Source organism: Tetrahymena thermophila, assembly GCF_000189635.1.
Source record: "Tetrahymena thermophila SB210 genomic scaffold scf_8254776, whole genome shotgun sequence".
NCBI classification, from domain to species: Eukaryota; Ciliophora; class Oligohymenophorea; order Hymenostomatida; family Tetrahymenidae; genus Tetrahymena; species Tetrahymena thermophila.
In genome coordinates this window covers 416,761-437,255 of record NW_002476534.1, presented here as the reverse complement: position 1 = coordinate 437,255, position 20,495 = coordinate 416,761, and the positions used below count along the sequence as shown (strand labels likewise).

At 22.3% G+C, this 20,495-nt stretch overlaps 8 protein-coding genes across 8 annotated transcripts; 2 read left to right on the top strand and 6 right to left on the bottom strand. All coding sequences in view use genetic code 6, as the record gives it.

Annotated features, from left to right (window-relative positions):
* Positions 1-159: 159 nt before the first annotated feature.
* TTHERM_00160600 (transmembrane protein, putative) lies at positions 160-3,701 on the top strand (the record flags this gene model as incomplete). The annotated part of the gene is made up of 7 exons (XM_001009790.2): positions 160-403; positions 464-638; positions 755-904; positions 1,116-1,251; positions 1,667-2,962; positions 3,021-3,082; positions 3,134-3,701. The coding sequence occupies exons 1-7, from the start codon at positions 253-255 to the stop codon at positions 3,699-3,701; spliced, it is 2,538 nt and encodes an 845-aa protein (XP_001009790.2). The 5' UTR covers positions 160-252.
* Positions 3,702-3,860: 159 nt separating this feature from the next.
* Positions 3,861-8,278, bottom strand: TTHERM_00160610 (hypothetical protein). The gene is made up of 2 exons (XM_001009791.2): positions 6,830-8,278; positions 3,861-4,193 (listed from the first exon to the last, which is right to left on the bottom strand). The coding sequence occupies exons 1-2, from the start codon at positions 8,214-8,216 to the stop codon at positions 3,919-3,921; spliced, it is 1,662 nt and encodes a 553-aa protein (XP_001009791.2). The 5' UTR covers positions 8,217-8,278; the 3' UTR covers positions 3,861-3,918.
* Positions 8,279-9,225: 947 nt separating this feature from the next.
* Positions 9,226-10,422, bottom strand: TTHERM_00160620 (G protein coupled glucose receptor regulating Gpa2 protein; the record flags this gene model as incomplete). The annotated part of the gene is made up of 1 exon (XM_001009792.3): positions 9,226-10,422. One exon carries the CDS (start codon positions 10,420-10,422, stop codon positions 9,226-9,228), a length of 1,197 nt encoding a protein of 398 aa, XP_001009792.1.
* Positions 10,423-12,675: 2,253 nt separating this feature from the next.
* On the bottom strand, positions 12,676-13,315 carry TTHERM_00160630 (tetraspanin family protein, putative; the record flags this gene model as incomplete). Its single annotated transcript, XM_001009793.2, has 2 exons — positions 12,676-12,758; positions 12,814-13,315. The coding sequence occupies 2 exons, from the start codon at positions 13,313-13,315 to the stop codon at positions 12,676-12,678; spliced, it is 585 nt and encodes a 194-aa protein (XP_001009793.2).
* Positions 13,316-13,364: 49 nt separating this feature from the next.
* On the top strand, positions 13,365-13,634 carry TTHERM_000160629 (hypothetical protein; the record flags this gene model as incomplete). Its single annotated transcript, XM_012796029.1, has 1 exon — positions 13,365-13,634. The coding sequence occupies one exon, from the start codon at positions 13,365-13,367 to the stop codon at positions 13,632-13,634; it is 270 nt and encodes an 89-aa protein (XP_012651483.1).
* A 1,346-nt stretch (positions 13,635-14,980) lies between these two features.
* TTHERM_00160640 (tetraspanin family protein) lies at positions 14,981-15,970 on the bottom strand (the record flags this gene model as incomplete). The annotated part of the gene is made up of 2 exons (XM_001009794.2): positions 14,981-15,105; positions 15,157-15,970. The coding sequence occupies 2 exons, from the start codon at positions 15,968-15,970 to the stop codon at positions 14,981-14,983; spliced, it is 939 nt and encodes a 312-aa protein (XP_001009794.2).
* Positions 15,971-16,867: 897 nt separating this feature from the next.
* On the bottom strand, positions 16,868-18,073 carry TTHERM_00160650 (tetraspanin family protein, putative; the record flags this gene model as incomplete). The annotated part of the gene is made up of 2 exons (XM_001009795.2): positions 16,868-16,995; positions 17,257-18,073. The coding sequence occupies 2 exons, from the start codon at positions 18,071-18,073 to the stop codon at positions 16,868-16,870; spliced, it is 945 nt and encodes a 314-aa protein (XP_001009795.2).
* Positions 18,074-18,760: 687 nt separating this feature from the next.
* Positions 18,761-19,923, bottom strand: TTHERM_00160660 (tetraspanin family protein; the record flags this gene model as incomplete). Its single annotated transcript, XM_001009796.2, has 2 exons — positions 18,761-19,050; positions 19,119-19,923. The coding sequence occupies 2 exons, from the start codon at positions 19,921-19,923 to the stop codon at positions 18,761-18,763; spliced, it is 1,095 nt and encodes a 364-aa protein (XP_001009796.2).
* Between the last annotated feature and the right edge of the window lie 572 nt (positions 19,924-20,495).

The following is a 20,495-nucleotide window of genomic DNA, read 5'->3' as shown; positions in this document are numbered from 1 at the left end:
AATGCTTAAATGTAAGAAAAAATGACTGTTATTTTTATAATATTTGCTTTTTATATTAGTCTTTTATTTATTAGGTTAGCCTATTAATTAAAAATGTAAGATTATATTTAAGTCAATATAAAGTATAAAACATTCAAGCTTTCTACAATATAATTTCAATTAAAAAAAATTCAACCTAAAAATTTTCAAAAAACAAAATAATCCATAAATAAGTAATTTTAAAGCAAATATAATTATATAACTAAAGCTTAAATGAGTAAGTTTGGAAATGTTTTAAGAGAAATGGATTTGTTTAGTAGCCAAGTAGGGCTATAGGTAAACAATTCTTTTTTTTATAAGACTAGATTTGGGGGATTAGCTTCTATTTTATCTATTACAATGATCTTAATTTTCATTTGGCCAAGTAAATTTAGTATTACATTATTTTTGGATAAGAATGATTGATTGATGAATTGATAAAAAGGAGTAATATCTTTCTCTGGAAAGGATGAAGTGAAAGTAGTTATTAACCGCGTTTACTCGCCAAGTCCTCCAGAATCATCAATAAGTCCAGACAGATTTATGTTTGCCCTTAGAGTATACCAAAATAATAGAGACTTTTTGACTAATCCATACTTTAATATTACTGTTCAATAAGGGTAATTATATTAATTAGTAGAAGAAATTATTTGTTCATTTAATTACTAAATATATTTATGTGTTCTAAAATAACTCAAAATATATAACAAATTACATATAATTAATTTATTTAAAGAGTGTATTAAATAGAGGGAAATCAGTAAATTAGAAAATTTTATGACATTGAATTAGAGCCATGTACGCCTAATCATTGGGAAAGTATGAAAAGTTATTCCAATTTTACTAAACTTTTCGAGTCCTATGGAAGCGACTATCTGTGCCCAACGTAAAATTAGACATTCTTTATTAAAAATCAATTATTATGCTTTGTGGTTTTAAAAAATAATAATATTGTAAAACTGAGCATTAAGACTAATGATTGATTTTTATTTGATTTCTAAAAATCTGTATTTTCAAATGAATGTTTAAGTATTAGAAAGAAATATGAACTTAAAATTGTTTTAAATTTAAACTTAAAATAAAATATTTTTATAAAGATTTGATTCTTAGCTGTTTATTTAAGGCATGTTTGGCAGCGAGACATTTGCTTTCATTTAAATCAATGTAGTACCCTGTATAACACCAAATAATCCCAAGCTAAAATGGAATCCTGTATGTGCTCCATAAGAGGAGGTATTAAAAATTTTCTAGCGTCTTTAATTATTTTAATTAAAAAAAACTAATGATAAAATTTTTAAATTCATAGAATAAAAATTAAAAAGCTTGCCGCAATACCACAAAAAAACGATTAATTTTATTATATTTATTTTACTGGCTTTCTTTTTATTATCATTATAATACTAATACCACCAGAATAAAAAATTTTTTAAAATTAATCAAGCTAACAAATTTGTAATCCAAAAAATATAAAATGAAGTAAAAAATTATGTTTGATACAATAAATAAATATAAATAAGTATTTATCTACTAAAAATACTAAACATTTTATTTCAATATTTTAATTGTTTAAATATTAAGTTATTTAATTCAAATGATATAAAATGCTTTTTTTATTTTACACCACAAATATTTAATTTTTAATAAATAGGTTGACTAAGTGACTCAATAAGTTGGATTTCATGGAATGAACATCTACCACTCAAACTATGTTCTTAACGTTGATTAACCATAAAACTTTTTCACACCATACATAAACGATAAACTATATTTTACATTTGTTCCTTATAAAATGACTAAATTGTGCGATATTTACTTCTAAGATATAAGTGTTGTAAATGATATGTCTCTTTTACCAACCACAGATAATAAATATTTTAAATTTTTAACCCAAGAAAATAATGATATCTTATAAACAACTGAATTATCTAGATAAGACGGTGTTTTTGTTAGTCTCACAATAAGGCTAAGTCCTTATGTTACATCTATCGATAGATCATATCAAAAATTGACTCAATTTTTGAGTGAGCTTGGTGGATTAGCTTAAATAGTATTTGTTTGTGCTGGATTTATTTTAAAAAAGTATAACAACTTTAGGTTTGTACTTGATCTAGCTAATACTCTCTACTCATTTGAGAAGAGTAATAAATAAGAAATATCAGATAATGTTGCATCTTAGTTTGATAATCCAAATAAATAAGATACCAATATTGCTCCTTCTCCTGTTCTTTAGCCTTAGAGAGGTACATAATAAAATATTTAAGTGTATGCTAGTGGCTATAGTAACCAAAATAGCTTTAATTTAAAGAACCAAGTAAAAGAAGGTAATAACAGTAGAGCATTTAATAATAACTAGAACTTTATACTTTCTTAAGATATTCTTTCAGAAAATAAATTCTTCTCGAGTAATTAAATTGGTGAAGTAAATCCGCTTTCATCTCCATTATAAATACCAAAATCTAGTGCAAATAGAACCAAATAGAAAACTTTTGAGTAAAATGTTATGAGTGAAAACGAATATTAAGAAATAGATAAAAAGGAGAAAGAAAAAGAAGATGGTAAATCCTACCTAATTAAGCAATTTAATAAAATATTATAACAAAAACAAAATTTAAAAATAGGGTTTTAATACATAATTTCAAAAATTACAATTAACAAGTTTTTTAATTCAGAGTATAACTAATATATAAATAAAGCTACCAAAATGATAAACAATGACTTAGATATTTACAACATTCTTGAAAAAATTCAATAAATTGATAAAATTAAAAATATCATTTTTGATAAATATCAAAGTCTCATCTTTTAGTATCACCCAAAACCTATTATTACCCTTGATTAATAACCAAAAATAGATTAAGTAAAGTAAAGAAAAAAATCTATTTTCTAACCACAAAAAGGAATTTTATTAGAAAAATAAGAATTCTAAACAGTTGAATAATTCGAAGTAAACAAATAAATAAATAAAATATTTAAATAAATTATATAATTTTTTAATAATTTAGAAACTATTCGATTCTTATTAGACAATAAAATAAAATTAAGAATACACAAATCATGACAAAAAGTAATTTATTTTTTTATTTCATTTTAAATTCTTTCATTATTTTTTTTATAGTATAAATCACAGACTCATAAGACAATTAGGATCTGACTTACTGCATATATTTTAAGTTTCAGAAAATTTGGATATTGTAGACACATCAAAGTATAAATCATTTTAGAGATTTAACAGTATAGAAATGGAAAAAAGCAAGTACTTTAAATCATAACATTTATAGTCAAAAACTAATTAAACCAAATAGTTATAATAACTAAATTTAAATGATGAATTCAAATAAAATTCAGCCTAATAAATAACTTTTGATAAAATAAAAAAATCAGTTTAATTAAATGTTTAAGTAACCAAGCCAAGGATGAGCCTTCACTATGAAAATTAGCATAAAAATATAGAATGCAATAATGATGACTATAATTCTGAGAAAGAATAGCATAATATTGAATATGATCACAAAAATGTTTTGTAATAGGAATAAAGCTAAAATATGTATAACGATCAAGATATTTTACCAAATAGCATAGACCTTTCAAGTTGTAGAGACCAAAATGATGTTCCAGATGAAAATGAAAAAGGAGGCATGGATAAATACAAAGTGACAAATTATGCTCATTCATAAGATAGTTGATTAAATATATATCTATAATATCGAAAAATTATACATATTTTTTTTGCATTTACTTAATTTTACATTTTTTACTTTAATTTATTTTTTACAAGAGAAATTATTTAAGTTTTTATATAAAATAATAAAAAAAGTAAGGTAGAAATAAAAAAATTTGTTTATAAAATGGAAAAAGTATCAACAAATTATTTATTCAAACAATATAAAATATTATTGTATTTCATTATATATGTAAATCCAAAAAATTCATCTATAAATGAATAGATTGGCATTAAATTTAGGATAATATAATGTCCTTGCTCATTTTATTATAGACTGTTAACCTTATTAACTCTGTCATTTTAAAATTATAATGTCTTTAAACGATTAAATACGATATCAATTTATGGTTTGTTAAATTAGTATCATGCTAAAACTCATTATCCATATCTTTATTTTAGCTATCTAAGTTCTCTTCATTAGCTTCTACAGATTCATTATTACTTTCATATGAACCTCCATTACCAACATACTGCTCAGAGAGTTTTTAAATGCATTGATGAAAATCTTGCTTTTATTTAAAATCATCAAGTGTATAACAAACTTAACTCACTAAAAAAGGATCGATGAAGTACCTATAAGACCACTCCTATTAAAAAAACTAAGAGTACCACAATAAATCTAATTTTGTAACACATTCATCATATTTAGCATATTCAAATTATAATAAATATTAAATGTCTAAAACTATCTTAAAATAAGTAATAGCTTAACTAAGCGAACAGCTTAATAATTCTGAAAATTAAGAAGTGATTGCTAATCTTAATAAATTTGGGCATTTTTTCATTTCTTCAAAAAAATCACATGCTGAGCTGTATGATTATTTAGAATGAAACTAGATGAAGAGATTTTCTAATTTAATCATTTAGTTCATGTCTTTAAAAGTATCTTTGATTTTGTTACATTATTATTCTTAATCTGAATTATTTTATTATCTCAAGAAATTAATTATTAATGTTTTTAATGTTTTACTATTATTAAGTAAAATTGTGTTTAATCCAATTGCAATTTCCTCAGTGAAAAGAAATTTATTTATTCCAAAACTTAATTTTGTTAAATTAGTGAACAAACTGAAAGATTTAATTAATTTGATAGGCTATTTTAAAACTGTATTCGGCGTGTCAGCAAATATTCTAACTTCTTTAAGACTTTAACATGCTTTAGAATCTTTTAAAATATCATAAATGTCTTCATACGCATCATCATTTGATTCGTTGCCCCAAAAGTCTATTTACAAACTTTCCAAATTTTAAAGCTGAGAAATCATTTCAAATATCTATTTAAAGCTATCATTTCCCAATTAATTATTTTCTAAACCTAATACTAATTCTTTCAATTGAGTAAGTTTCGATATAGCATAAGTTATTTTATAGCATCCTTCGTCTTATATATTGCTATGACCTAATTCTAATCTGAAAGATTCCAAGTTTTACATTTAAGCAATATTTTTAGATAATTGATCAATCTAATTGATCTTTAACTCATTTGACTCTAAATCTATGTATAATTTGGAGAGCTTTTTTAGTTTATTTAGTTTTTAAAATACTAAATCAAAAAATGTGTCCTCTGCTTCAGAAGGTATCCCACTAAAATCGCTAATAATTGACAACTTTTTCAAATTTTAAAAATCATTTAAATCAAATTATCCTTTTTATGCAAAAGAATTTAATGATTCTAAACTTTTGAATATTAAATATTAGATGCTATGAGCTACTGATTTGATAATATTTTAAAATTTTATATCTTCTTTCAGTAGATTAAAATCCCTTTTACTCAATATCAGCCTTTCTACTTTGCTATAATCTTCATTTTATAACTTTAAAAGACTATTTTGCAGAAATTTTTCACTTTGCTACATTTTATATTTACTATTATTAGTTAGTTAATATTATTGAATATTTTTATTAATCTTTTATTTTTTTGTAGTCTTTTTTAGATGATTAAAAATGAATTATTATTAAATATTACTCTTACTATAATAGATAGATAAAACAATACATTTTTTAAATATTCTTCTTTAACATTTTCTGAATAAATATTAAAATTACTTCTAAATTAAAATTTATTTTATAAGGATAAAAATAAATAAATTTATTAAATAAAGTAGAAAATAAATAAACTTTGAATTTTAGAATTAATTATTTGAACATATAAAATTATTTTCATTATATTTGATTTCTTATATTTTACAAAAATTAATAAAAATACAGAAACTTTTTTTTCAAATTATAAAATTTCTTTTTCATATTTTTTTTAAAAATGCTAAAAACTCTTATTTTTCAATAATAACGATTAATATTAATACTGAATATGTTTTTCTTAAATAAAATGATTCTACACGTTTTAATACCTGCTATAATTAAATTTAAAATAAACTTCTTTTAATTCTTAAGTTTTGCAGCAACTTTTCTTCTCTACTAAATAAGAAAAAATATTTTATTTCTTTTATAAAGAAGATTTATTTTTTTTTTAAATAAGAAATATTTTCTCAAATTATTATTTTTTACAAGAGAAATTATTTATGTTTTATTATAAAATAATAAAATAATCAAGTCAGAAATAAAAAGATTTGTTTTCTAAAATGGAAAAACGCACCAATAAATTTTTTTTTCAGACAATATAAAATATTATTGAATTTCATTACATATGTAAATCCAAAAAATTCATATTGATATGAATAGATTGGCATTATAATTAGGATAATATAATGTCTTTGATCATTTTATTATAGACTGTTAACCTTATTAACTCTGTCATTTTAAAATTATAATGTCTTTAAACAATTAAATACGATATCAATTTATGCTTTCTTAAATTAGTATCATACTAAAACTTATTATCCAACATTTTTTGTTATTCTTCAAAGCTTTTTAATTCATTTTAGTTTCGTTCTTTTATAATTGTATCATTATCTGCTTGCTCTTCATTATCGTATTCATTTTCTTCTTCATCATTGTTATTTTCATCATTTTCTTAAACGTTATCCAAAAATTGAACATCTTCTTCATTTTCTTCATCACTATAATCTTCATTCTAGCTATCTTCATATTCTTGATCATCTTCTACAGATTCATTATTACTTTCATATGAACCACCATCACCAACATACTGCTCAGAGAGTTCTTAAATGTATTCATGAAAATCTTGCTTTTATTTAAAATCATCTAGTGTATTACAAACTTAATTCACTAAAAAAGGATCGATGAAGTGCCTATAAGACCACTCCTTTTAAAAAAATTAATCGTACCACAAGAAATCTAATTCTGAAGTATATTTAGCATATTCAAATTGTAATAAATACTAAATGTCTAAAACTCTCTTAAAATAAGTAATAGTTTAACTAAGCGAACAGCTTAATAATTCTGAAAATTAAGTAGGGATTGCTAATCTTAATAAATTTGGGCATTTTTTCATTTCCTCAAAAAAATCGCATGCTGAGCTGTATGATTATTTAGAATGAAACTAGATGAAGATATTTTCCAATTTAATCATTTAGTTCATGTCTTTAAAAGTACTTTTGATGTTATTACTTTATTCTATTATATAATCTTAATATTTCAAGAAATCAATTATGACGGTTTTTAGTGTTTTACTATTATTAAGTAAAATTGTGTTTAATCCTTCAGCAATATCTTCAGTGAAACGATATTAATCTACTGTAAAACTTAGATTTGTTAAGTTAGTGAACAAACTAAAAGATTGAATTAATTTGATGGGATTTTTTTAAATTCTCATTGGCGTGTCAGCAAACATTCTAACTTCTTTAAGACTCTAACATACTTTAGAATTTTTTAAAATATCATAAATGTCTTCATATGCATCATCATTTGATCCGTTGCCCCAAAAGTCTATTTACAAACTTTCCAAATTTTAAAGCTGAGAAATCATTTCAAATATCTATTTAAAGCCATCATTTCCCAATTAATTATTTTCTAAACCTAATATCAATTCTTTCAATTGAGTAAGTTTCGATATAGCTTAAGTTATTTTATAGCATCCTTCGTCTTATATATTGTTATGACCTAATTCTAATCTGAAAGAATCCAAGTTTTTCATTTAAGCAATATTTTTAGATAATTGATCAATCTAATTGATCTTTAACTCATTTGACTCTAAATCTATGTATAATTTGGAGAGCTTTTTTGGTTTATTTAGTTCTTAAAATACTAAATCAAAAAATTTGTCCTCTGCTTCAGAAGGTATACCACTAAAATCGCTACTAATTGACAACTTTTTCAAATTTTAAAAATCATTTAAATCAAATTATCCTTTTTATGCAAAAGAATTTAATGATTCTAAACTTTTGAATCGTAAATATTAGATGCTATGAGCGACTGATTTGATAATATTTTAAAATTTTATATCTTCTTTCAGTAGATTAAAATCCCTTTTGCTCAATATCAGCCTTTCTACTTTGCTAAATTCTTCATTTTATAAATTAAAAAGACTATTTTGCAGCAATTTTGCTCTTTGTTACATTTTTATATTACTATTATTAGTTAGTTAATATTATCAAAAATTTTATTAATTTTTTTTTTTTTGAAGTCTATTTTTGATGATCAAAGAATCAATTAATTCTTAAATATTAATCTTATTTGGATAGATAGACAAAACAATAACTTTTATAAATATTCTTCTTTAACATTTTCTGATGAAATATTAAAAGAATTTCTTATACAAATTTTAATTTTATTTATTTAAGAAATTAAACTTTATTTTATAAGGATAAATATAAATTTATTATTTATAGTAGAAAATAAACAAACTTTGAATTATTTATTATTTTTAGAAAGGTTTAAAAACACATCAATAAATCTTAGAATTAATTATTTGAATATTTAAATATAAAAAAATATTTTACAAATTATAAATAAAATTTATAAAATCTCATTTCTAGTCATTTAATTCTTAAAATTTTTTAATTTAGCTTTCAAAACAAAATTCCTATGTTCAATTTAATATAATTAAATTCAAACTTACTTAAATTAAAAAAAATTATATTTATAAATTAATAGACTTATATTAAAATTATATATTTGAATAACAGATAAGCATAAATAAAGACAGATTTAAAAAAAAATATTTTCTGTTTAAATATGAAAACAAAATTTATAAAAAATCTAGTAAGTTAATTCTTTAAATCGTTAGCTTTGGCTTCAAATTAAATAGTTAAATTCTACTTAATACTCATAAGTTATTATGTATTAGTATTAATATATATAATTATATTAAAAATTTAACAATAAAATATGTATAAATAATTTTATATTCACTACTTGCATAACTGATGAATGAATGAAAGTAAATAAATAAATTAATTGCTTGATTTAAACTAATGTTTTTCAAATAATATTTTAATTTAATTTAATATAAAGTAATTTTTAATACAATTTTAATATTTATTGTTAATATCTTTATTTTTTATATTTTAAACATTTACTAAAAAATTGTTACTGTTTGTTGTAGTTAGATTATTTTGTTAATTTTGTCAAGTTAGATTTATTTCACGTGAATTTGCACTTGGATTTTTATTACTAGAACTGCTATGAACTGAAGAAAGATCACTTAAGCGAGCTATCCTATTAATTCCTTTATCATAAATTTTAGAAGTAGGGTGAGAGTCATATTGGTAAAGATCATTGCCTAAGTTTTATCTCATCTCTTTTTATACACTTGAGCCAAACTCGTCCTCTGCTGTGATACTGCTTTCGATACTAGATGTTACTTACCTGGAGCCATTCTATCTATTTTCATCAATACTGCTTTTGCTTGAATATTCAACTACATCTTTTTCTTCTTATTCTTTAGATTTTTTCTTTTAAGTTATGCATGATTTACATATTTTACTTTTAATTTACTTATTGAAGCCATAGACTAAAGAATTGAAAAATCCTTAAAGTCCTGCTAAGCATATATGCAAGTACGCTATAGCTTCAACCTCATTTTCTTCAAAAAATTGATATACACGATTTATTGTAGCAAATAAATAACAAATAACCATAATCAATGGATATAGTGTAAGCTTTCTAATTATTTGTTTGTGCTATTTAGAGGCTTCAGTGTTATCGACAAATAAGGAGTAGACAAATTTTCTAATCCTGAAATAATTTATGGAATTATATATTACAGAGAGCCAAAGAGGTATGTAAAATAAGAATAGCCTCCAAAGCATAGTTCTAATGCCATAAGGCTTATCATCGTGGCCATATATCCAACAAGAAATACCAGAAACTCCATAATCTCCAGTTGCCAAGGGTACGATGGAGATAATTAATGGGAATAAAAATATAGCAATATAATAATATTTACTGTAGTCATTTAAATTATTTATTCCATAGATAACACTTTGACACAGACTCCAGCTTATTGCCATAGTAGTTACTATTGTAGATAGACCCCCAAAAGTGACTAAAAAGCTTTACACTTAGCATGTAACTCCATTTTCTGGAGTGAAATCTTGAGTGATAATAGATTAAAAGTTAAACATTCTTCCAAATCCAAGAATAATATCTGAAATTGAAAGTAAAAAAACTAGCTTAAAAGCAAACGTGTGGAGATCTTTGTTACATAAGTACATTAAAACAATAAAAGTGCTTCCTATCAAAGAGAGGCTATTAGTAGTAATCTCAATAATCAGCAAATTCTCTTCATATCCATGAGTTTAATTTCCAAATGATTGGTCCATTTTATCATAAATATAAATTTATTATCTGGTTTTTATCAATCCTAAATGTATTTAGTTAAGAGTACTTCAAAATTCTATATCTTATGCTCTATCTAAATATTATATTGTATATTTAAGAACTTTTGCTGAAGAAAGCTCTACCAGTGTGTTTATATTTCTTTGTTTTTTTTGAAACTTTTGCTAGATATTTAATTATGATTGAAGACGCGTATCTTCCTTCACTAATTAGCTTGAACTTTAGAAAACTTGAACAAATTTGATTTTAAATAAGTTGCGGTGTATGGCTAAATATGAAAAATTATTAGGCTATTTTTAAGTTATTTTTAAATTTAAATGTTAGATCTGAAGTTTATGTTAATAGTTTGCTAAAAAGTAAGCTTGCTTGATATATTTGTTGTATGTTGACTATATTTAGGCTATATTTAAAGACTTATTTTTATAAATATTACTAATATTTATTTTATCTTAAGTAACACTTCTCCCAATTATCAAAAATACTAGAAATCAATCAATTAATCAATCACCCTGGTTTAAAGCTTTAATTAAATTCGCTTCTTAAAATGAATAATTGATATAATTTGTTTGGATTATAATATCTATTCTTTATTAGAATCTCCTGTTTTCGCTTACAAAAAAAAGTATATTTCGCTGTTTCTTTCTTTTGGGAATTTATTTTCATTAATTACACGTAAAAACAATACATTGGCTTTTACAACAACTATTACTTACTTCAATAAATCTTTTAATAAATTTTCCAGTTTATTCTTTTTAAACAGAATTTTTTTTTTTCGCTTTAAGTTATAATGATTTTTACTCAGTAAATTAAAAGAAATGGTAATTAGTAGATCTAGAATTATTTTGCAATTTACAATACACTCTTATAAATAATTAAATACAAGATAAATTTATAAAATTAATCCCTCTAATTGTATTCAATTTAAGCTAGTTTAGTAATTGGGAAGTTAATAAATATTCAGATAATCTATCTATTTTACTATTTAGATAGTATTTAAGCACACAAAAGAAATTAAATTAATTATAATTAACTAAATTCAAAAACTCACATCAAAATATTTAAAAGGAAAAAATATAAAGCAAAACTTTCATTTCTGAGCTCTGCTTTTGCAATAATGAAGAATTATAAAAGAAATATATATTTTTTCCATTATTTAAATGATTATTAATGATTAAATTTTAGATTACTTTTCAAAAGCTATATTTATTTATTTCATTTTAAATTTAGATTTATAAAAAAGAAATCTATTTTATTTTGTAATAAATTTATTTTTATATTTATTTTAATAACCAATATGAAAATGGTTTTCTAAATTTAATATTTTAATTAATTAAAATAAATATTTTTTTACTTCAAAATTTTCTAAATAAATATTATAAGAGGTATTTTTAGAGAATAACAGTAAACCAATTTAATTTTCACTAACTTAACAAAGACTGCTCCATATTGCTTATGGTGTTTTTTAAAGTTTATGTGAGATATAGATATTTCAACTAAACTTTATTTTATAATTTGTTTGTTTGTTTATTAATTATAATTTATGCAAATACAGCAATCACAAAATATTTAAAAAATTGATAAAATGTGTGAAATTTATCATAAGAATATATTAAAAAATTAAGTATAATATATTTATTAAAGTAATTTATTTAAGCAATGGTAAAAAATAATTTTTCAATCATTATGGACTTTAGGGGTTAACATCCACGTCAATGAATAAGCTAATTTTTATTTTTAAAAATAGAGAATTAAGTAAAATAATTTGCTATTAAAATAAGTTACCAGAAATAATATTAGCTATTGAAGAGCCTGCTACTATTATTGAAAATGAATACATAAATCTAAGCTAATCATATATTTTAGTTTTAAAGCTAAACAACCAATAATATAGATAATTATGTATATAGATTTATATTAACAAATTTAGTTTGTAAACTAAAAATGCAAAAGTATAATTTAAATTTTTAAAAATGCTATGCTTTTAATAAAAGTACATTAATTATTAATAATATAAAGTAAATATAAATTGAAAGGATTAAAATGTAAATAAATTATAATTGATTAAATAATAAATTTTGTTTTATTAAAAATTTATCAACTTATATCATCATTCAATTCTTTCTGAGGTAATAATAATTATTATTATGGTTTAACTTAAATTGTTTTAAATTAACAAAATTAAGTCTTTGGTAGTGTAAATAAATAATTTTTATGTCAATCAAATATGAAAATTGATATCATTCTATCTCTTTATTGTGTATTCTTTGAGCATTGTTGTATTTTTGTTTGTTTCTCTTATCTATCCAAAAATTTATAAAAGCTATTTTTTAATAATATAATTTAAATTAAGTAAAATAAAATTATACTAATTTTACTAAATATTGTGCTTGCTAATTCTATGCTAAAAGCTATAATTGAATATATATGGCATAAACCCAACCAATGGAAGATAAAATCACGAATCTATATATAGCATCCTTATGTTGTGTCAGTAGGGCCTCTATTAATATCTGAAAAGTAGTAAATAATATCTCCTTTGCAAATTCCTGTGCACTCAAATGTTTCTTCAATAAGTTTTAAAAACTGAACTTCATCAGAATTGCCATTCAACTCTTGCTAGAATATAACGCAATCATCAACACTATTTGTTCCTGTAGAAGATATACCATTATAAGTTGACAATATTTCTTGATCTGCTGGAGACCACTAAGATTTGTTTTAAATGTTGCAAGGACATCCAACTGTTTATCCCTATAAATCAATATTTTTACACCAGTATTATTAGGCTGTATCGAAAACATCGTTTGCTACCTTAAGAGGACCTGTAGTACAATTTTAATCAGATAATTCTTTGCTCACATAGTTATCTGCATACATAGTGAACAAGAATATACCTAGGAAGAGTAAAAAAAAGATTAAATTTAAAATGGTAAAGAGAACTTATAGAAATCTTATGTCAAAAAAAAATCCAATCATAGCAGAAAAAGTTGAAACCACCAGCAAAGAGCCAAAAATGTACAAGATAATAGCAACAACTTGTTAAGCATCCTTGTATTCTCCTATAACTAAGAAATCGCTATTAAAATTTTTAATATTACTACCAATTAAAAAGCAGGCCACTCCAATAACACAATTTATAATAGCTCCAATTATCAAATAAAATCTAACTACAAAAGAGCAAAAACCCATTTTATGAAGAATATTTAGAATTTAGTGTTTCCAGTTATTTCTAATTTTATGTTTTTTTAAATCTTAATTTTTTTATTTAATATTTAAAAAATTAATTGTAAATTATTCCTTTTTAAAATATTTAACTGAAACAAGTTAAAATAGATAAGTTGAAATTATTTAAAAAGTTATTATCCAGCTAATTGAATTTATTAAAAGCTGTATGTTTTTATTGAGTATCTACACTTAAGATTAAAGATATATTTACACTTATAATATATTATCTAATATTTAAACTATTTTAATTGCAAAATTTACAATTAAAGAACGTTAAATTCAAATAACATTCATTTACCTATTTTAAAATGTTTAATGTTTGCTATTTTTAGTACAATTAAGTATTAAAATAAAAAAACAAATTCCCCAGTAAAATGTTAAACGATTTGCACAGTATTTTACATTTAGTATTAATAAAAACTCAGGTTTAAAAATCGTTTATTAGAATTAATTGTCCTTATGATTTTACTTTCTATTTTACAAATTAAATTTTTGCGAGAAATAGAAAAACCCAAGACTTCAATTTTATTTTTGTTGTTACTTATAAGCATTTATAATAAAAATCAATATTAATTTTTAAGAAAAAGCAATAAGGAGATTATTATCTAATCTTTTCTTTTTGATAAGAAATCAAATTTAATTTAAATCATTTTATAATAGCTTATTGAAAATTAAAAAAAAGAATAAAAATAATTATTTACTAATAAATATATAAAATATATGTCACATATGTCCACGCCTCTTCTGATATAATTATTGTTAAAAACTAGCTAAATATCATTTTTTTGTAGACTTTTTTAAATGTTTTTCTTTATAAATACAGTTTACATCTCCTATTCTGGAGAGTTCACTTTTTTATTTTCATGATCAAGCTCATTTTAAATAAATAATTGATGTTAAAAATTTTATATAAGGTAAATTATCATCAAAAATTTAAATTAAAATAAATAAATAATTGTATTAATTTTAAATATTATTTTAGTTAAATTATTTTACAAATTTATTGAATCCATAAAAGATTTTAATTTGAATTATATATCTTATTTGATAACTCCAAAAAATTTATCAAGTGTAATTAAAAATTCGCATATTTTTTTTTAACTATTTTAATTGAAAGTTAAGTTTGTTTTTGAATTTTGGATTAATTTTATATATTAATTGAAAAACACTAAATATATTTCTACTTGAAATACAAATAATTAAGTTTAATTTAATATTTATTATGAATAATGAATAAATTATAATTTAGTTTTTTTAAATTTTTTAAAGGTTTATTATTTTTTTGAAATGAGTTGTATGGAGTAGTAATTAATTATTTCATACTAGCTTGTTAAGAGTGAAGTTTTCAATTCGTTACTAATTTCTTATGTTTTACAATTCTGCGTCAGACAGAACAGTGGCATTTTAGTAAAGGTTAAGTCTGAAGAATTTATTTAGATTGTCTATGTTAAGAAAAGTTAAAAATATTTTAAAATAGAATTTAAAGAATTTACATATGAGAATATTAATTATATTAATTGAGAAGGATATCGCTGAATATGTTAGGATTATGAGGATCCACTCTAAGATATTTACAATTATTGATTCGAAACAAGAATTTTGCTAAGGTGGTACTTAATTAACATTAGTAAAGTAATATAAAAGATCACCTGGATCACAAATTCCATTGCAATTATAAGTAGATTCTATTGATTTTAGCAATTAAAGATATTCTGATAAGTTAGGAATTACACTTTAAATATTATAGCAATTTTACAAATTTTTATTTCCATTTGGCTTTATTTAACCATATTTCTTTAAAAGTAAAATTTATTATTGCTGATTCCAGCTAGAAAAATTATAGATTGAACAAGGGCATGATTCATATTCTGACGCACCATCTTTACACCAAATTTATTTCGCCTTGTTAAAAATTGTATTAACTTCTTTTAAAATACCAGTTTAGCAATTAGAGTATTACAATTGTGCTTGAATAAAATTATACTTATTGAGAAACAAAATAAAGATAACTAAGAAGCTAATACAGAGAACAAAATTTATTATTTAAAATGCTATTATGAAAGGCTTAATCATTTTAGAATAAACCATAATTCCCAGTATTCCAGTAAATATGAATACAGAGGCTAAAAAGTAGAACAAATTAGGGATAAACGCTTTATAGCTCTTAAGACTTTCGTCCACCAGTAGTGAGTCTTCATAACTCTTTGCCACAGAAGAAACTACAATTCCACAAACTCCGTTGAGGACACTGACAATACAGAAAGTTTTACCAAATATTTTTAATGGTTTCCTAATTTTAACTTGCATTTTACCAACTAAATAACTAACGAACTTGTAAAATGGGCAAGCAAAATATATAAATATTTTTGTTCTAAAGAGATATCTTTTAGTTTTAGTTTATTTTTTCTCTTTCTTCCCTTTCGTCAGAATAATCTATTCTGAATTTTAATTAAAAATTTCAAAAAAAAAATTAATTTTTATTAATTCTCATTTATCATATAAGTAAATAGTATTTCTGCAGATTACTTTTTATAATAGCTGTATCCAAAAACTAAATACCAAGGATACTGATATCTATCTATCTATAAGTGTTATTATTGTTAAATTACAATATTAATTTAATAATCTGTTTAAGATGCTTATAAATTTTTTAGTTTGGGTCAACTTGTAGACTTTGATTAAATCTGATAGCCTTGCAATCACTTTTCTTCATTTGATATTTCTAAATTTAGTCAATTAGCAATTAATAATATATAAGATAGATTTTGATTTTAAACCATAAGAAAACTTCGAAGATAAATTGCTTCTAATCAAATTAATTAATCGACTTAATGCTCTTAAAATTAGAGAAAATTTAATATTTGAAAAATTAACATTATTAGATAAATATGCTTCTCTTGTCGAAATTTGAATTTAGAGAGAATTATAATTTTTTTCAAATAGATAATTGCCTGAATTTTTTATAAAAGATATTATGTAAGATGAAATTTATTGTCACCTGCCCTGAAAATTTTTTAATTTAATCCTGATTACAATTTTCGAAAAAATACAATAAATTACTGCAGATAGCATTAGGTATGAAATAAAATGAAATTTATATTTTTTACATAAATTAAATTATTTTTTTTTATTTTGATAAAATAGAGTCTGTCCTAAGTTTTTGGTTAAAATAATAATAATAATAATTTATTTTGATAGATTTATTCACAAAACATCTTTTTGTGCTTTATTCTTAATATATGATTCATCATGATTACTTTTAGGCAGAGAAACAGATTTATTATTTTACACATTTACTTTGTTTTTCTTGTAACCAATTAAGTGCATCAGCTCTATAATTTAAAATATTAATAGATTTTTTTATAATTTGAATTTTAAATTTTAATTATTATAAATTTTTCGGTATTTATCAAAATAAATTGAATTTAGTTTGCTTTTTCATTTTAAATTATTGTGATAGATGAATTATTTCAAAAAATTTTTTAATTTTAAGAATAATTCGCCTAAGATTACATTTTTTCAAAATTAATTAATTTTATGATTATATTACTATTAATGAGTATGCTTCAATATATAAAATAGTAAGAAATTACATAAAAACAACTAAACGGTGCTCAAAGATGTGCCAAAAGCTCCTATAAGACTAAAAGATCCAACAAAACTATTTATGAAATCTAGATATGATTTGTAACAAGGTTCATCTTAATTTGGCTTTCCATTACTGACATCGCTAAATGTAAAAATTGAAGAAACACTACACATTTATGAACATTAGAATTTAGATTCAACGGCTATTAAAAAATTTGTATAATATGTGAAATCTGAATCAGATAGTCCTGATGACTATTTATATAATGTATCAAAAGCTCCGCATTATTAAAATGTGTTTACTGGATTGCCCGTGTTAGTGACATAGTTATTCCAAAAAAATGGATCCCATTTAGTAGGATCCTTTATAATACAAGGACAAGTATGTTAGCACCAATAAGCTAAAGATTTAGTATACATTGACTAACACTGTGCAAAAAATGGTTAATTCATACAGTCATTAAGACTACTTCCTATATATGTCTATATACTTGATGATGTTAAAGTCTTAGCTGCGATTAGCGTTGAAAAAAATCCTATTAGTACTAGATTTAATATTATTGTAATAAAAACTAACCATTTACATTTAGCGAATGAAAAAGCATAAATCAATCCAATTAACCCAAAAAAGAAGCATACAAAGAATAAACTGATATAAATTATCCATCCATTAGACTTAAAATGATTTAGCCCATTTATAAATAAAGAATCTTCATACTAAGAACATTATATTGACTTCGCAAGACAAATAACAGCTAAAATAAAGGACAGCAAGCATGATAGTTTAAAGAAATTGATAAAAAATCTTTAGCTACAACACATTTACTGAATCAATAATGGCCTTTGATTATTTTTAGTGATTACTGTTCAATTATTATTATAAAATTATTTAAATTTATTCGTTTATTTAGGAATGTTATTTTTGAGCTTTTCTTTATTGAATAGGTTTTGAAATTTGTGTTAAAAGGATATATTCGTAATTATTCAAATATAGATATTTACTTTTATTTATTTGTTTGTGTGGTTTGTATTCTTGTATTCTTTACAATATTTATTAATAGTAAAAATTTTTTATAATGTGGTTGGTTATTGTATTAACTTTCAACAGACTAATTTCTAAAAAATCAAAAAATCTTAAAAGTAAAAAACAAAATAGCAATCAGACATAAATTCTATTTACTCAAAAGATAAATTTATTTTAAAATATCCAAAAAACTAAATTAGTTAAAAATTACATTTTTTTTAATTAATAAATAATGAAAATTAGATAAAAATATATATTAAGTTTGAATATTTTAACATACTTCATACAATATTTATTAAATTATAAAAATTAAACTCTTTATTGCAAATTTTTTTTTCTTTATTTTATAAATATTTTTGAGAGTAAATAAATTTGTTATAATAAATTAATGAAAACTAATTTGAACAATAAATATTTAATTTAATTTAAGAACAAACTATTTAATTATTTTATTTATTTTTAAATTTTAATTGTTTAAATAAGATTCAAAATAATTTATTTTATTTGTTATGAGAAATTTAAGGTAAGTAGTGATTGAGCTAGTTGAAAGCACTACCTACATTTTTTTGAACAGCATTGATATTTTGTTAGTTAATAGGAATATGGGCAGCTATGTTTTGTAAGTTATATCCTGATTGTTATGCCTATGGTTAAGGATTTAAAGGTTTACGTACAGACATTTAGATACTACTTATGTCTTGTTAATTTTATGCATTTTAGTCTTAGTTTTAGTTTTGGGGAGTATCGTATTTTGCACAACAACAATTAACAAATCCTTTTTATATTATTAAGAAAATGTAAGCAAAAAGATTAAATAAATAAATTAGAAATGAAAGTAATTACCGAATAAGACATTCAAAAAAGAGAATACTGTTGATATCACCACAAAAATAAAAACTCCTCCTATTATCTTAAGTAATAAATCTTTTAAAGGTTTATAACAACCACTAGTAGAGCTTGGAGGACCGCGATTAATATCAGAAAAATAATAAATGACATCGCTTGAGCAAATTCCTGTGCAGTTAAATTATTCTTCTACTGCTTTTAGGAGATCAATTTCAGTTTAACTATTTTATATTTAGTTTGATACATATGAGCACTCAGTTACTGCTTTTACATCTTTGCTTGAAGAAGAAGGTTAGAATACTATTTAAGAAGTATCTACTGAGCTCCATTTACTTTTATCAGTTACATAACAAGGGCAAACTGAGCTTGTTTATAACTTACAAAAATATGGTTTCATTTATCGTGTAAATAAATCATCAGCCTCTTTTAATTCTGTTATTTAATCACAGCTTTAGTTTTTAAGCTTGTTTAAAAATGGTTAAGAGTATATTAATCCAGCCAAAACTGCAGCAAATATTACTAAAAATAGGGTATTAAATAATATAAACAAAAACTAGAAGCATTTTATTCTTTTCCAGAACGCTATTATGCCTAGTAGACCTATTAAACAGCAAACACCTCCTAGCGCAAACAGTCCAATTACTCCATACTTTTTACCTGCAGAAACTCCACCATTTACTAAAAATGATTGGTTAAGATTGTTTAGATAAGCAGCTGCAACAAAGGCACCTATGCCTAAACCAATGTTAAATATACATCCCAAGACTAGATAGCCTTTTAAAAAATTTAAGCAAACTGACATATTAAGGAACTATGTCTAAATAGATTTATTATGCTTATAAAATGAGCTTTTTGAAAAGCGATTTGGGTTTGTTTCTTTTGTAAATTTTTTATCAAATTTTAGAAAATATTTACACCTTTTATATATAAAAAACAAATAAAGAAAAAAACCTCAGTTTACAATTTTAATTAACTCTTTAATTATTTCAGATAATTAATATTGGTAGTAATAAAAACAATCTATCCATATTTAATTTATAATCATCAGTTTAGCTAACTAACTAAAATGGGTTATCTAAAATTGTTTGATTCTCTTGATTTCTATCATATTTTAATTATTTACTTCCATAACAATCTTAAAACAAATCTTTTATATAGATCGAAATACAAATAATAATTCTGAGAACTAGAAAAGCAATTTGTTTGTCTATATTCTTTTAGCTTTTGTTAAAAAATAAAAGTATTTAATTTACCACTTAAAAAGGTTTTAGGTCATCGAAATTAAAAAAGAAATTAATCAAATTTCTGAAAATAAAAAGATCAAATTAAAATAGTGCACCAAATATCATCAATTTTTTTGTTATCAAATTAATT